General features: G+C 37.0%; 1 protein-coding gene across 2 annotated transcripts; it reads left to right on the top strand.

Annotated features, from left to right (window-relative positions):
- Positions 1-970: 970 nt before the first annotated feature.
- LOC121296802 (leukocyte cell-derived chemotaxin-2-like) lies at positions 971-13,856 on the top strand. 2 transcript variants are annotated; one of them, XM_041222618.1, is made up of 4 exons: positions 971-1,054; positions 5,208-5,291; positions 5,785-5,876; positions 6,665-7,050. In XM_041222618.1, the coding sequence occupies exons 1-4, from the start codon at positions 1,012-1,014 to the stop codon at positions 6,695-6,697; spliced, it is 252 nt and encodes an 83-aa protein (XP_041078552.1). In that variant the 5' UTR covers positions 971-1,011; the 3' UTR covers positions 6,698-7,050. The 2 variants fall into 2 exon arrangements, with proteins under 2 accessions (XP_041078552.1, XP_041078551.1); XM_041222617.1 differs by lacking the exons at positions 5,208-5,291; positions 5,785-5,876; positions 6,665-7,050 and adding an exon at positions 13,519-13,856.
- Positions 13,857-16,565: the final 2,709 nt, after the last annotated feature.

The following is a 16,565-nucleotide window of genomic DNA, read 5'->3' as shown; positions in this document are numbered from 1 at the left end:
GCCCATTTGACTTACTGCCCAGGTACCAAGATGTAGTTTATGTATCGTGTTGCATCTGAATATTTGCATATCCTCAATTCATTTTCAAAAACGAGTGACTAACCAAAAGATTTTCATGACAAAAAAAGGGGACAAGAGATACTGTAAATAAAGTTAATGAGGCTGTGTGGCCCCGTGGTTAAAGAAAAGGGCTTGAAACCAGAAGGTCCCCGGTTCTAATCCTAATGCTCTCATTCACTGTGTAACCTTGAGCAAGTCACTTAACCTCCTTGTGCACTGTCTTTTGGGCGAGAGGTTGTAAGTGACTCTGCAGCTGATGCATAGTTCACACACCCTAGTCTCTGTAAGTCGCCTTGGATAAAGGCATCTGCTAAATAAACAAATAATAATACTGAATCATTTAATAACCCTGGATGGGAAGCCCTACCCACATACCTTAATCCTGTCTCTACAGCAGGGGTGTCCACTCCTGGTCCTGGAGAACTACTGGGGCTGTTGGTTTTCATTTTAACTGAATTCTCAGTTACTTAAGTTCTAATTATTGTCTTAATTAGTCAAGATTAACAGGTGTTCCAGATCTTTAGCCACCTATCAAACCTGCAGGATAGGGGCTCTGCAGGACCAGGATTGAATACCCCTGCTCTACAGTATAGTGCCTGAAACTCCTAACCCTTAGTAGTGCATTCATGGATGTACAGTACTTATAGCCAATTACAGATTATCATCCAGCCTGTGTTATAATATAGTTTATGGTCTAGTGGATTAACTACATATACTGTTATTACTAAAACAAATGGCTATATAAATTATAGTCTGAAAACAATATATACTAGCTCCATTTTCTGTATAGTAGTATAAACTGCCTGTCTTGTGAAGAATAATCAGGGAGCTGCAGGAGTTGGTATCCAGTGGTTATCAGCAGAGCCATGTCCTGCTGGTGAGATAAGAGGGTGACACAGCAACACAGCTGTCATAATTAATGTTTGGATCATATGAACAAGAAGACTCAAAATGAATTGCTTCTTTCCAGGTCCTCTAGTCGCCATTTGCATCGGTAGGTCATTTTTTGGAATAGTTTTCATAATTAGTTTTACATGCAGTTCAGTATAGTGAATGTGAACACTGGTGATTTATTACTTGAGTTTTCTTAGAGTAAGGGCTAAATTCTCAAAGCTATTTACTCCAAATTGTCATTTGTGCATTTTGTCTAAAAGAAAAAAAACAACTACTTGCATTTCTAAAACGAACAATAAACCATTTTAGACTAATCACAAGCCCTCTAAATTAAATGTCTGACTTGTTTATTTCTCTGTTGAAAACTTTATTGGGTTTGTTTCTACTATCTGAAAAAAATAGTGCTCATGACAATTTGAAGAAAATAGTTTTCATTTTATGATGTTTGCAATTCTTATGAGTAGTTACTCAAATACGGTGTTTTTTGATTTTATTAATAGTTTGTGTTAAGCTGCTTTCACAAGCTGCCTGCCATGTATTATGAAAGTGTGTTGATAGAAGTAAGAACCAACACCATATTGTGATCTGTCCCTTTGGCTTGGCTTTACTGGAGTGCTGTACGCTGATGCTGGTACGTACTAATATAAAGACTGCTCTATCCAACAATGCATACTGTATGTCAATGCAGGTAACCAGATCTGAAGAGGAGCTCCTGAACTCAGCACAGTCTTATTAAAATGCAATTTTTGAGTTACTGCTATTAGAACCACTCAAAGTGTAATTTGAAGCTACTTTTTTGCTAATGTCTGGAATACTATACTGTAGGAACCATATGTAGTTTCACTTTATTAAATTAGTATTCCGCTGGGACACGCTGTACTGTAGATGCAAATCAATGTTTGTGTTAACAGTAATCTACTAAAAGTCATGCTGGATGGTCAAAAGATATAACACAGGGAGGAATAGTGTGGTAGTATGGCAGTTGTGAGTAGATACAGATGCATGCAGTGCAGAGTAAATACAAAACAGACAATGATTTCCAGGCGCAAGAGTGTTTAGCAATGTCCAGAGCCTTATGGCAAACACCTGTAAATGATAATGATGGAGTGATACAGTGGCGTGTATCACTCGGTATTTGTAAATCCCTGGGTTTGACCTGTAACCTGAAAGTCCAGTTTTCACACACCAACACTACACAAACACAGTGACAGTGAATAAGTGCTAGTGGTGTATTACAGTTCTCCATGAAATGCAGGGGTGAAAGTGATGTCTGGGTCTATGCTGGCGTTCCATCCAGCTCCAGATCATGCTAATGGTAGTCTATTAAAACAGACAACAGTTAACATGACACTAACACACACAAGACAAAACTCACGGTTTCACAATATGGCAACACAGAGTCCTTGTAGGTTAAAACACTAACCATTTACCAAGGAACAGATCACTCACACTATGCCCCCTATTTATACCTTGCTCATCACCCCTAGGTTAACGAGTGCATCTGCACCTCCAATCCTCGGATACCACACCGCCTCACATCCGAGTCATTGAGCTTGGGTGCCGTAGCTTAGCCCCCTTCCTAAATGGCCGACATCCACCTATCCTAAGGTATAAATTGTCATGCCATTTGATTAAGGGTACTCTGTTCCTTTTACATATGCCTTCACAGGTCAGGAGGGAGGTTTAACACCAAGAATCATTCGATCTCTGTCACAGGTAGTCAGTAAAATATTGTATAAACTCCTGAATTGAAGGTGCAAATTATTAACATCGCTCAGCATATCAACATTGCACAGGCAGCATATTCCAAGTAAGCTGATAAAAGCACAAATAAACTGGTCAAGTTGTAATCTTATCTGTTGTTGTGTTAGATGTAATCCTTTTATTAGGGACATGGGATCATATTAACAATCTTTAAAAAACACTGTATAATTATTTTGTTTGATACTTAAGACTTAGGTAAAAACTTGATATCCACAAAGTACTATGCATTAATAATATGCATTACATAGTCTGTATGCTTAAGTGGAATTGGAAGAAATTAATTCTAAAGTGATGCTGGTTTTAGTTTAACTGGAATTGAAATTCTGCCAGACACAATAAGTGAATAAGTTAGTGAATAATGAATAAGTTAGTGAGAACAGCTGCTCATACTGAATGGTTTGTGCATATAGGGAACTAACAGAGACAACACTGAATCTGTTGATTACCAATCATAGATTACCATCTAAGGAAGAATATGCCAAACATCTCAAACACACTCTGAATATACTGCTGGCCTGTACAGCCAGAACACACACAAACATATAATTTGGAGAGTGCATTAAGGCTTGTCTGACACCTAGTGGCAATATGGAAATGTACAGCATCTTTGTAAAGTCATTTGTGGTAAACACTCAATATTGCTCAGTTTAGAAATCCTAAAAGAAACTTAAATTCAATGACAATTCAGTTTGTTTCTTTTAGCATTTGTATAAAGTTCCTGTATAATGTAAATAATGTATACTAATGGTAAGGTTCTGTGCAGTTCCTACATATTTTAGAAGGTTGTTACACTGGGTGTGTTAAGTGAGCTGCTCAGTGAACCCACTTAATAGCATGCTCAGGTCCGCTCCCCCTGAGCAGCTCAGAGCTCTGCAGAGCAGGTTTCATCAGTGATCCAAGTTAGCGGAAAAAATTCTCGTTCTGAGCCGCTCATTTATTTACCACACTCACTTGTGAGTCCATGTTGAAAATATTAGCTGAACAGGTGATTCTTGTTAAATCTTATTCTGTGATGCAGAGAAGCATTGGTATGGACCTTTTAAATTTCACAACACCAACTCAAATACAGTTAAGAGAACACGCCTTGGGAAGCAAGTGGAGTGTTCTCTTAGCAGAGGTGCTCTTTAGACAGAGTGGACCACCAGACACAACAAGAATCAATCAATAAATAAACGTTTTGCCATTTCTTTACATGCCATTTTGTACCACTGAGGTGCACCCATGGAAAACAGAATACAAAACAAGGCAATGTTATGATGGTGGTTCTGAAAAGACTAAATAAACCAATCAGTGTGCCTTAAAATAATCTTGCAATGACAATTCACATTTGAAAAGATTGAATAAACCATTTGTATTGAAGTTCCTGTTCTTTTAAGCAAAGTTTTTGTTCCTTTAGGCATTGCATTTACAATGGCAATAATCCATTTCACCACAAGGCTGTTCTCTTAGGCGAAGTGTTCTCTTGGAAGATGCTCCTATACGTGGAGACTACTGTACTGAAGCACTTGTTCAAAAGTTAAGAAAAGATAAGGACATGAAAGACAGACATGTATTTGTACTTAATAATAATAATAATATTATAGGTGGACTGAAGTGACAACACATAATACCCTTAACTCCATAGCATCTGTCAGCGTAAAAGAACTGTGCTAAAAAGACATTCTGAGCTAAGACAGTTAAACATATACACTGTGGCGTAAATGTGGCAGGGCTGGTAAAATGTATTATTGTTTAGATGTATTTGTATGATTTAAATGTGTTGGGTTGTGTTAATTTAAAACGTGATGTGTGGTTTGTTATTGTTTGGCAGCATGAATGGGGTTAAAGACCCCATGCAAAATGTGTACATCTCCAGATTTATTTATAATTCGGAGATGTATCACGTGTTTAAAAGAACAGCAGCTGCTTATAGAGGGGTGGGTGTTCAAAGAGGAGGAACAAGAGGGAAAGGGAGTGGGAGAGATTGAAGGAGAAAAACGAAAAAAAATAAAAAAAACAACAATTGCTAATCGTGCTGGAAGAACCAGCACAATGCTTGTTTTGGGTGAAAGGATTATTTTGGTGTTCAAGTCTTTGTTTGAACTTTTATTTTGAACTGTGAGCAGCGTTTTTGTCTGCCATTGTGATTTATTTTTGTAATATAATAAATACGCGCACCAACGTGTGTTGTGTGTCTCTGAACTTCATGTGTGGGGATTTCACCACAAAGCAGTCCTGTCACATATACATATTCTAGAACACATTTATTTGAGAGTGGCATGTAAACTTTATGCATCACATTAAAGCCCAGGACTCTTGAGACAACTTTCTGGCAACTCCAGAAGAAACAAGTTGTTGTTATGACATTATTGCTTTAACACAATACAAAAAAAATATATATATATATATAATAATAATCTGGAAACTGTTTCTTGAAAAGTTGACTTAAATGTTACCTGAAAGTATGAAGCCCTGCATGTTTATGGTTCCATTTTGCATTTCATATTCAGCTTTTCTTTCCCTGACTCCACAAAGCCATTCGGAGGAGACAGAATTTGAGCAAAGAAACAATCATTTCATGGCTGACGATTACGGTAAATTATCCTTTGCCGTCAAGTTCCCTCTATGTTGTCTGCTCAGTCGTGCCTTTTGATCTATGCCATGTAGATATTTGAAGATGTGCTGTTTTGACTATTACACTACTATTGAAATAGTGACATCATATTTGTAATAATGTCTTAGGGTTCAATTTTAACTATGATGCCGCTAGTGTTAAAGTACCAAATAATAAAAACTATGATCACTGTTGGCAATTATTTAAAGCCAACATACATTAAACGCCACACAACATTAGTTATATTTACTGCAGTTTGTGCCCAGTTAAAGATAGTTACATTTGTCCAGAGCAAAGCATCGGTGGGCAATGTTTGGTTTAACTGACCACCAAAAAGATCTCCAGTAGCTTAGTAGTTACCCTATACCCTGCTGCACAATATGCAATGAACTTCTTGTACTTAAAAAATAGGTTACCAGTCTTGTCATTGTTCAGTCTTATAACTAAGCCACCTCCTTTTCTTTGTTGTATAGAAAGCCTGATTAGGATTGTAGGTGCTGTGGTTTCCACGGTGATAATAGTCACCATCATCGTGGGAATTAGCTTTCTGTCCAGAAAAAGACAGGTGAGTGTCCACAGTCAAGGTAAATTTTCCAGTGTAAATGTTCATGTTAAATTTTCAGTATTTCCACGCTTTTCCCATGATGGAATGTACAGTATTTGCCATACCATCTATATTTGATGTGCTTTACAGTGATTACCTATTATTTACCATGCTTTCACTAAGGTTTATTACATTTTGGTATGCTTTTAAGGAAAAGTTTTATAAAATGTAACTCGGTTTAAAAATAATAGTAATTTAATAAATACTTTGTTAATTGTAGTTATAATGCTTAATTTTAAATGATACAGATGGGTATATGTTCAAAAATGTTGTTAATGCTACAGTATGATAACACTATTATTATTATTATTATTATTATTATTATTATTATTATTATTATTATTATTATTATTATTATTATAATAAATATATAAGTATAATAATAACTTTCTATATGATTATATTTAAGTTTGATATATCACCTATACTAGTATATACAGTGTGTGTGTATATACATATATATGTATATATACATATATATATATATATATCTATATATATATATATATATATATATATTATATTGTGTGTGTGTTAATAGGTAGTAATGAGGTATATTAATTCTCTGATTGACTTATATAATACATGTTTTACTGTGTGCTTGCATAATCTGGGCCAAATGATAAGAAACATTATATAGCATTATGTTAAACATAGCCTAGTGTATAGTAGACAACACACTGACTGTATTTCATTAAATTGAACGCCCATTTTCTTAATCTAACATTCAAAACCATTTCTCCATGCAGGTTGCTAAAAACGAAGAGACAATTGCAGACTGAGCCCTCATTGAGTTCATCAACTCAGCAAGAAGTTTTGACAACATCTTGTAGATTTAGATGTATTCCGTCTGTATTACATTATGAGCATTTCATATTCTATATTGTCATTCAACTCTCACTTCTGCATTTTGCAGCTGTTAGTTCTTCAGCAATAAAACTCTGGTTGACAATATGCCTTTTCTAAAAAATAACCTTTTGTGCTTGTCTGCAGCTCTTCCCTTTAGCATTCTAATTAAACGTTGGCTTAAAAAAAAAAATACATTTTTGTTATTCATGGAGGATTTCTTCAACAGTGAGCTTAAACTTAAAGCAAGTTTCAATTGCAAGGCTAAAGAAAATACCTGTGTAATCAATTCATAGTTGCCTCTCTTTATTTCATTCAATACAAAATATCACCATAAACACAAGGGGTGCGATGATACGTTAGCATTATCTGGATGTTGTTTCTGGAGAGTAGTTCAGCTGGCATGATTTAGGAGACCATTGGTGCAGCCAGTTTCACAATCAAAACAGAAACAAGATTACAAGAGCAAGGATTGACACTGAATTCTGTTTGGTAACCAATAAGTTTATACCCAAACTGTTGAAGAGAACAAAGGGGATATCTATTACTTTCAATGCCACTCAACCTAAAATGTTGAATTATTGTTGCATATTCAACATAACTTGAACCAGGAGATGTTTATTTATTAAAATAGGTAAGGCTTGACAGGAAGTGGTCTAGTAAAAAATCAAATATTCCGCAGCATCTCTCTTGATTAACTATGATGTTTTTATTTGTTTCTACCTTCTAGTGTTCTCCTTCCTGGTGCCCTTCTGTAACAAGGCGAGCAGCCCTGTTCAGTATTTCTTTTAGAACAGGGTTTCCCCCTCTGCCCCTGTACTGTATTTTGTGTTTGTATTATGATTTATTTATTTGTGTGTGTGTGTGTGTGTGTGTGTGTGTGCATATATATATATATATATATATATATATATATAGATAGATAGATGACGGCAAATCGCTGTCTGTTTTTTTGTTTTATATTTGTATATATGACGGCATGGCAGTACGTTTTGTTGTTTTGCAGTGTGGATGGGAAGTCCCATCCACATTAAAAACCCGTGCAGAAGTTGGCCATCTCCCGAATTAAGTGATTCATTTATTGCTAATCGGGAGATGGTCACCTGCATAAATACCTGCAGCGCTCTGCACGAAGTGGGTGTTCAGAAGTGAACGGGAGAGCGTGAGAGGAGCAATTTTCTTAAAATAAAGATATAAGAACAGCGAAGGCGATCGCCCAGCCTGATCTATACTTGTATTTTTGTGTTTGTGTTTTACTTTTGTTAACCTGTTTTTTGCTCGGTGAGCAAGTGTTTATTTTTGTTTGACTATTTTATTTATTTTTGTGTACTTTAATAAATGGCGACACACTATGCCTGTAAACTGCAGCTATCTACCTCTGTATTTTTGTTCTGCCTTCTGGCCTGATGTCACCGCAATGCCATTTCCTGCCACACATGGTGTTATCAGTGGGATCACCAGCGCCTCCTGGACTCAGGCCAGAAAAGGTACTGCAGAAGGGTACTGCAGTTTCATTTTTTTATTAATTTTTTTTTGGAGTGAGGAAAAGTAGGGAAAAGATGGGAGGAAGAGGAAAAGGGAAGGAGAAGCTGCAGCAACCACAGCAGCAGAAGATGTAGTGGACCCGGGCTCCAACTCAGTTTGGACCCTGTACTGGGCAGCCGAGCAGGAAGAATGGAGGGCTGAAGGGGCCCCCATGTACAGAGCCTGTGATGAGTCTGGGCACATTCTGGAGGACTGCCCCTATGGCGACCCCCAATATGAGGAGGCAGAGTGGTTCTGGGTGAGAGACCAGACCAGCCAACGCCCAAGAGGGGAGGATCCCGAAAAGCCACAGCCCAAGCCTGCCCCAGCCCAAGCCTGCCCCAGCAGAGGAGTGCCTGCTGGTCCCACCACAGCCACTGGAGGAGAGCAGCTGGGAAGCCTTCCTCCACACCATAGGGGTGATATAGGAGTGCTACCTCTGTGGGGAGTGGGAGCATTTTCCACTTAACCCCCCTCTCCCCCTAGAAGAATACCAGCTGGTTCTGTCACCTCCACCAAGAGGGGAGGAGCCCAAATGTCCTGCACCTGAGTGGGAGGAGTCTGGACATCCACAGCCCAAGAGGGGGTAGTCGGTGCGTCCACAGCCCAAGAGGGGAGAGTTGGGGCATCATAAGATAGTGTAAACATCAAGTCAGAAATGTGTGCAGCTACATAACAACATCACTGCCATTTGTGCTATCACATTTGTCATGCAAATGTAGTATGGTCCAATCAGAACAAAGCAGCTGTTCCTTGTGCCTGTTGCCATGTTATGGTAAATGTCTGAATTTCCCGGTTTATTCTTATTGTTATCTAATGACGTGCATTTGAGGAGATTTTTGGAATCGGTTCTACGAAAACTGGAGATGCATAAAATATGTTTTGCAAAGGAAAAATATTTGACACTGTGCATAAGATATGATCCATAAATGATGCATCTTTTACAATATTCTGCAATCTATGAAATTACCCTGTATAATTAAAGTTAACAAAATAATCAATCTAAAATTTGCACAATAACAGTTTTATTACAACAGCAAAAGCCATTGTGTGCTTATGTATGAACCATTTCATAAAGGTTATACAATTAAAACAAAAATCTTTAACAACATGGTATGTGCAAATAGATCAGTGTATGTTAGGATCCCAAGTCGAAATATGACCCTGTTGGCTTGGGGTTAAATTACTTTTTTTAGATAGCCGAAATCATATTGTGTGTCTTCAGAATGATCCCGTCGAGATGCAAAAGATCCACTTTACCCAAAAAGTTTTCATCACTTTATTTAAAAGTGAGTCTGAATTATTCTCCTGGGAAATAAATATAATAAAAAAATAATAATAATTAAACCCCCAGTTATTGCTGTAATAAATATTTTGCAGACCTTTTCTAAGTGTGAACATATCGGTTAAATTATCAAATGTATTTTTGACAGAAATTAATGTTTTAATAACCAGTTTTACTAAAAACATAATAGTACTCACTGGAACCGGATCCCTGATATTTGTATCCGGTTTGTCGGTTCAAAAGCAGGAACTGGGTTCCGATTTCAAAGGAACCGGTTCACATATCTCTATTGCTATCCACACCATGGCGCAAGCAAAGAAGATATGTCGGCAATATTCCATAATAGTAAGCATTTTATATATGTATCTACATGTTGATTATACCAGTGACTGGGGTTTAATTAATTTTGTTTTATGAATTATTTATCTGTAATTCTGGGAACTAGTGGAATTAAATGTAATTAATAATTAACTCTTTGCAATCCATTTATTCAGGGCTTGTAAGGTGCATCAGGTACAATTTATTTTCACAAGCGCTGTTTATTTTGCACGCGCTGTTTAAAATATATATTTTTCAGAGTAAAACAGGTTTAAAAGGCATTGAATAGCAAAAGGACACTTGGTACTGTATCTCCAGCCAAGCCCTTGTTCGCTGTATTTTTTTTACATACGTCTTTATAGACATGCATGCTGATAAATCCTCTCCTGATCACTCGTTTTATCACCAAAATCCTCAAAAACATCTCAAAAAGCTCTGCAAATGTTCGTTATATTCTTTGAGAGCTGGATGCAGAAGCAGCTATCTCCTTTGTTTATGTCCATGTTATTTCTGTAGAGCATGGGGCTATGAGTCCCTTTGCGGTCCAATGTCAGACCAGGTCCGACATTATAATTTTCCTTTTCCAGTCCAATGTTGGACCCTGTCCAACATCATAAAAAAGACGTAAAGCACAGGTCTCTAGCCATTTTTTTCTCTGGAAAAAGCAGAGAAAATCTTCCAATGGCTGATTGAGACTGATAGGAGCCGAATGAAGCCCCATGCACCACGTGAAAAAAAATTGGACTTGATGCGCTCGACAAGCGCTGAATAAATGGACTGCAAAGGGTTAATGTTAATTAAATGGCATTGCTAATCAGCAATAATTCTTTTTTTTTTTTTTTTTTTAATTTGCGGTGGCAATGTGACGATGACTAAGCTCGGCTGATTTTTAGGGGGCGTTGTTACAAAAAAGGTTGAGAAACACTAATTTAGAGTACAAGAAGCACGCTTCGTATAACACATATCTGAGCAGTATTGTGTTAGATCACTTTTATAATGCAGCTTTCTTGTATACTATCCAATCAAAAACACCATAGTATATTATATAGAATATGTAAACCCTTATGTAATACTCATATTTGTTTCTCAAATTTTTAAAAATTGCGCATTATATACCAAACTTTATGGTACTGTTCTGATGACATCTCCTGTTTTCTCAGTATTGAATATTAGTATTACTACTTAAAGGAATACAGTATGTGCAAACCGAGATTGGGACATTAAAGAAATTAGGCTATCGTTCATTATGTGAAATATGAACCTGATCATGTTAATGATTCATTATAATTTGTATACTGTCCCTTGTCATTGAAATGATACAGTTGCTAACACTGATTAAAAAAAAAAAAAAAAAAGTATCAGTATTACCCTTACATAAAATACCATAACTAATGAAAATATACTTAGAAAACATAGTCATTGAATTTAGAACACTTACTTAAAATACAGATATTTATTTTTTTACCCTGTTCTCAACAATGATAAAACCATTGCGAAAATGCTCCCTGCCCCCGCTGTCACTAAATACTGAACAGTGACAGACCACCTACTAGCTGTCTTCACTGTTACCACAGATTTCACGATTTCTGGGAAATGTGTTGTATAATTACTGTAGAGAACAATGATCAATCTGAATGTGACAACACTGTTCTTTTCTGCTTTAATAAATAATCATGAAATATCTATTTTTAGACCACAATGTACCATAAAAAATGCAGCCCAGCCCATTATCAAAGCCTGATCTTAAAACATATAGCTGGTATTTGCAAAAAGATGACATTTTACTTTATTCCGATGTAGTATTAGCGAAGAAACTGAAGGGGAAAAAAAAAGTTTCTATTGTAACAGTGAGTGCGGGCGGAACCATGAGCCTGTGGCCAGGTTGCTTGCAAGCCTTGCTCCTGCAAGCCGGAGCTCAGAGCATGCAACTTGCAGAGACATCCTCGAGACTTTATGGTGCTAGAAATTAATTGCTTGCACATGGGACTTACACGTGAGGGCAATGCACAGGACTTTGCAAAAGAGCATGGCCTTCCTAAACTAATGGATGCAACCTTGCACCAGCGGTGACCTCTCACCAGCAGCGGAAAGGTGGACAATGAACTGAGCAGTGCACCGGTCAGAGGCAGGGGGAGGTAACTGGGGTGGGTTTCTGATTGGGTAGAGCATTTACAGTGTTTCAACTGTGTATATCTGTGCAGTTATTTAAGGAGAGCTTGTGAGCTACTCAGGGGTGATGTAAGGAGTGTTGCTGAGAGACGTGCTGACAATCATCTGAACCTGTTTGCTGTCTGTACTACAAATAAAGACCCTGCTGTTTTGCTGCACACCTGTGTCCTGATTCATTTGTCATTAGTATTTTGCTGTCATATATTGTTCACACAAAGAAAAAAAAAAGAGCCTTCTGTTTGCAGTACCAACTAACCTGTATTTTAATTAGAAGCTTATTGTTCTTGCATGGCAGTAATAACATTGGACATGGCTCTTAGCTTTTGGAATATGGAGAGAGGCTAAATAATTGTTATTATTTATTTATTTTATCTAGAAATTGAGCAAAAACCACCACAACAAGTACTAACCAAATGGCACACAGTTAGCAAGATTTGTTGATAATGTTTCTCATAGACTTCCTAATGTGACGCTGTATTTGTGGTTTAAAACCAGTTTTAAACGGCAGCATATGATATTTTTTCATATTATATCGTAATTAAGAGAAAAACTTATTACGACAGTACTTATGTACGTTAATATAATTCTCTTACTTTAGAAAAATGATTGCGTGACCTACGTTTGTAAGACAGGGCTTATTGCTTTATTGGTAAAAAGGAGGGAAGTTTTTATTTACTTATATTATAGATGTAAATTTTCAAAGTTAGAACTGAAATGAAACTCCAAACCAAAAACTCTGATCTCAGGATCTGCCAGTTTCTTACTCCTTTTCACAAGGAATAAAGAAGACAGCAAACATTAAACATTTTGTTTTTATCAACTTCAAATACGGCTAGAAACTTACAAATAATAACAGTAATAACAATGCCACGATAGCTAGCCCTGTTTCATTTACAGAACTGACTGACTAAATTTGGTATCATGAAAGTGTTTGTGATCTGGTGTCTGATGTGTTGTGTGGGTGTTTTTACAGAGGCAGCCCTGCTGAAGTTTGAAGTCTTGTGCAATGGCTACAGTGGGAATGTTAAAAGTGTGTGTGTATGTATGTATATATATATATAATTTTTTTTTTTTTTCTAACTGTTTTAATGTATTTGGTGCTTGATGTACTGAAATACCTGGCTTTCAAATTTACATTCTCATAGACCATCAACGGGAAAATATAACAGCCCTGGCTCTATTTTCTTATGTAGCATTTACTGCACTTTAAATTCTTTAAAAGCATTACAGAAAATCTAATTCCCCTTTGGTTGCTCCTAATTTTCAGATCATTTTTGAGATGTTGCCAGCTAATATTAAAGAAATACGTTCTGAGAACATACCACATATGTTGTGCATAGAATTCAGATTTTACCCTTCATTTTAAGGCTAGAAAGATGGGGAATGTCCATTAAACAAAACCAATACCCCGAGACATGTAAAGAGGAATCACATCTTTAACCCTTACCCTTTCTCTTGTAGGTTCGTGTGTCAAGCTCTTCTATATGAAGCTCTTTAATTACAGAGGCAATGTGAAGAAGGGAGACAAGATTGGAAGCATTCTCCCCATGCAGAAGGTCTACTCAGGCATCACCTCACACATTCATGTTCAGATATGTGACAAGTCTGACCTTACCCCCACCTGTGAATCCAGCAATGTCATCAGCAGCGGCCCAGTCAGCTGTCCCTTACAGCAGTAATTACCTGCACAGCAAGCAGCTTCAACAAGAGAAAGATGCAATCACTGCAATATGATGCAATTTTTAAAACTATATTAAATGAACCTATACAGCAATTTCAAAAAAAGAAAAAAGGCTTATCTGGTGAATACTGTTTGTTTTCAAATTCAATAGCTTATGTATGTGTTTTATCCTATTTATACAATTAAAATGTAGAAAAAATAAACATTCATCCACCTTTGTTCTGAATATGAACGTTTAAGTACATATATTGCATTCTTATAAAACACTATTGAATGTCCCCAAAAGCAGTGCCGGCTAGAGACCAATAGGGAGCGCCGCATTGATGGTGCCTCGTTGTGATTCAGCAACCACTACTGGTCAGCTGCCCAGCGAATCCAATCAGAGATTTCCCAAAGCTGAGATGATTGACTTGAAAGCTGGAATGAAGGTTGCCTATTGATCTTCAACCGGGTCCCTAAGAGGCTAAAAATACAAAACACACTTAACAGAGTACAAATATGTCAAGATGTATTCATTAAAAAAAAAAAATAGATGTGTTGGAAACAATTAGAAGTATGCTGTTCCCATCCATCATCATTAAAAAAATCACACACGCACAGCTTCAGACAATTACTTTTCTCCCCCAATTAATTAACTGATTATCTAATTAAGTTGTCCAGTTTTCTTATGACAAGAAATGTGAGAATTGTATACTGCCCCTATTGCATTCATTATTCACATCAAAGACAACCTATAATTGTGTCAAAAATCTAATACCAGAAAGCCTAGTCTGAGGCCCTAGTTATAAGCGCCTGAAGTTCTCTGGTACAGTTTAATTTGACAGTGATTGCCTTATAGTAATGAAAATGAAAAACAAACAGCATGCAGTAAAAAAAGAAAAATATGACAGGAATGAGAGACCAGAATACAACACCCAAATGCAGCAAGATGGGATTATGTCCTGCTCCAGTCCTTAAAGGCTAATACTTAAAGAACAAACAGCTTTACGTGCCATTTGAATTGTTTTCAAAATTCCTTTGTTATTTGATGGTGTTTGCAATTCTGAGTTCTCTTTCTCCAATACTGAATCATTCCCATTCCTCTCTGAATCTGCCTTTACCTGGCTTTGAGCTTGCCTAGAGAATCGGGCCAACCTTCCTCATTCCATTCAAATGATGTGGCAAGGTTGCTTTTCAGCTGTGTCAGCCCAACCTACTCTACATATAGATAGATAGGAAAACTTGTTGGGGCTGAAACAGCTAAAAAGCCACATTGTCACATGATTTGAATGAAATGAGGAAGGAATTTCAGTCCTGGGACTTAGGATTCTCCTAAAAAGTTCAATGCAAGTTAAAAGCAAGGGAACATCAGAATCCAAAATCACTCAGAATGATTACAAATCCCTTAAAACAGCAAGGGACGACTAATCTTTGAGTTGGGAATGGCTATCCTGTCCATATCTGTGATGTAATATATAATCTACTGTGAGGTGCATTCAAAACAACACACAAGCACAGACAGACAACCCAAGGCCTAGACTCCATACAAAACCCCTGCATTATAACAGCTGATTGTCCATTGCTTGACATTTGAAATTTCATTTTTAATTTCTAATACTAATTCAAGCAGCTGCTTTGCTTCTAATTCAGGTCCTACTGCTGGGTTAATTAACCTGTTATCCTGTACTTCTCAATGTCGTGTTAAGAAAACACATGTTGTGAGCAACTTGTCTCCAGATAATATTTTCTTATGTTAAGTGCTGCACTGGTCTGGGATGAAAATAATATGGTTTTATTAGATCATATTCAGCAGAAGAAAATAACCTGGCAATTACATTTCTTTCTGTAACCATAGAAACAGCCAACATTGGGAGATAATGGGAGATAAAGACCGATTAAAATGATTCTCCATTGTTGTATGATCTCTGAGTAGTGCAATTTTAAATCAATCAATGGCTTGAAAATGTGCAGAATCTGCATAGGGGAAAGTATATGTCAAAAGGGAGGAAGCTAGTGTTCCTACTGCTGAAACAGTTTGCCACAGTCAGTGCTGTGTGATACACTGCCGTTATGGATTCTGACCACCGTCAGTGAGACAATTTGAGGTTAAACCCTCCAATACCACGAATGTAGACAAGTCTGGCTCTTTTGCATAGTGGTTAAAATGCTAGCTTGCAATGTTCAAGCATCCAGTCTCTGCCCATTTACACATAGATAGACTACAGAGCAGAACAAATTATTTTTTAAAATTTAATTTAACATTAAACTTGATTGTGTGAAATTACACGAATCTTGGTTTCTGGTTCTGACTCAATAATTATTCAGATTTCACAAGAGGTACCACAAAAAGCCAACTACTTTTTAAAGCCCCCCCCCCCCCCCCCCCCCAAAAAAAAAAAAAAAAAAAAAATCTTAATTGATATAGCATATAAATTATATCTCCCTTCTTCATATTGTAGTAGTAATACCCTTATAGGAGTTTCACTTATGTGATCTGTTATAGCAGGTATATACCACAAGGGGGCAGCAAAGGAAAGGCTATAGAGGAATAGAGTCCTAATGCAACTCCGTCTGACTTGCCTGTAATAAAGCTATTATATGCACACGGCTATCCAACTACCTGTTCTCTACCCAGTTTGCTCCTCCAGTGGTGAAGGCTGGCAAAAGTCCACCTGTCCATTTTCATTTAAACATCTACTGATTTGCAAATGCAAACTAGGCTTTGATCACCAAAATAGCATCCTGTGTGTACATGAGCAATGATTCTCGTCGTCCACCCCAACATGGCACCTTTCCAAATGATAGTGAAATTATCCACAGCGCAGGTATTGTCTGTGGCTCAAAGTAC

The sequence above is a fragment of the Polyodon spathula genome, chromosome 22 (assembly GCF_017654505.1).
Source record: "Polyodon spathula isolate WHYD16114869_AA chromosome 22, ASM1765450v1, whole genome shotgun sequence".
Taxonomy (NCBI): domain Eukaryota; kingdom Metazoa; phylum Chordata; class Actinopteri; order Acipenseriformes; family Polyodontidae; genus Polyodon; species Polyodon spathula.
The sequence above is the reverse complement of the archived record's forward strand: the minus strand, read 5'-3'. Positions and strand labels throughout refer to the sequence as shown.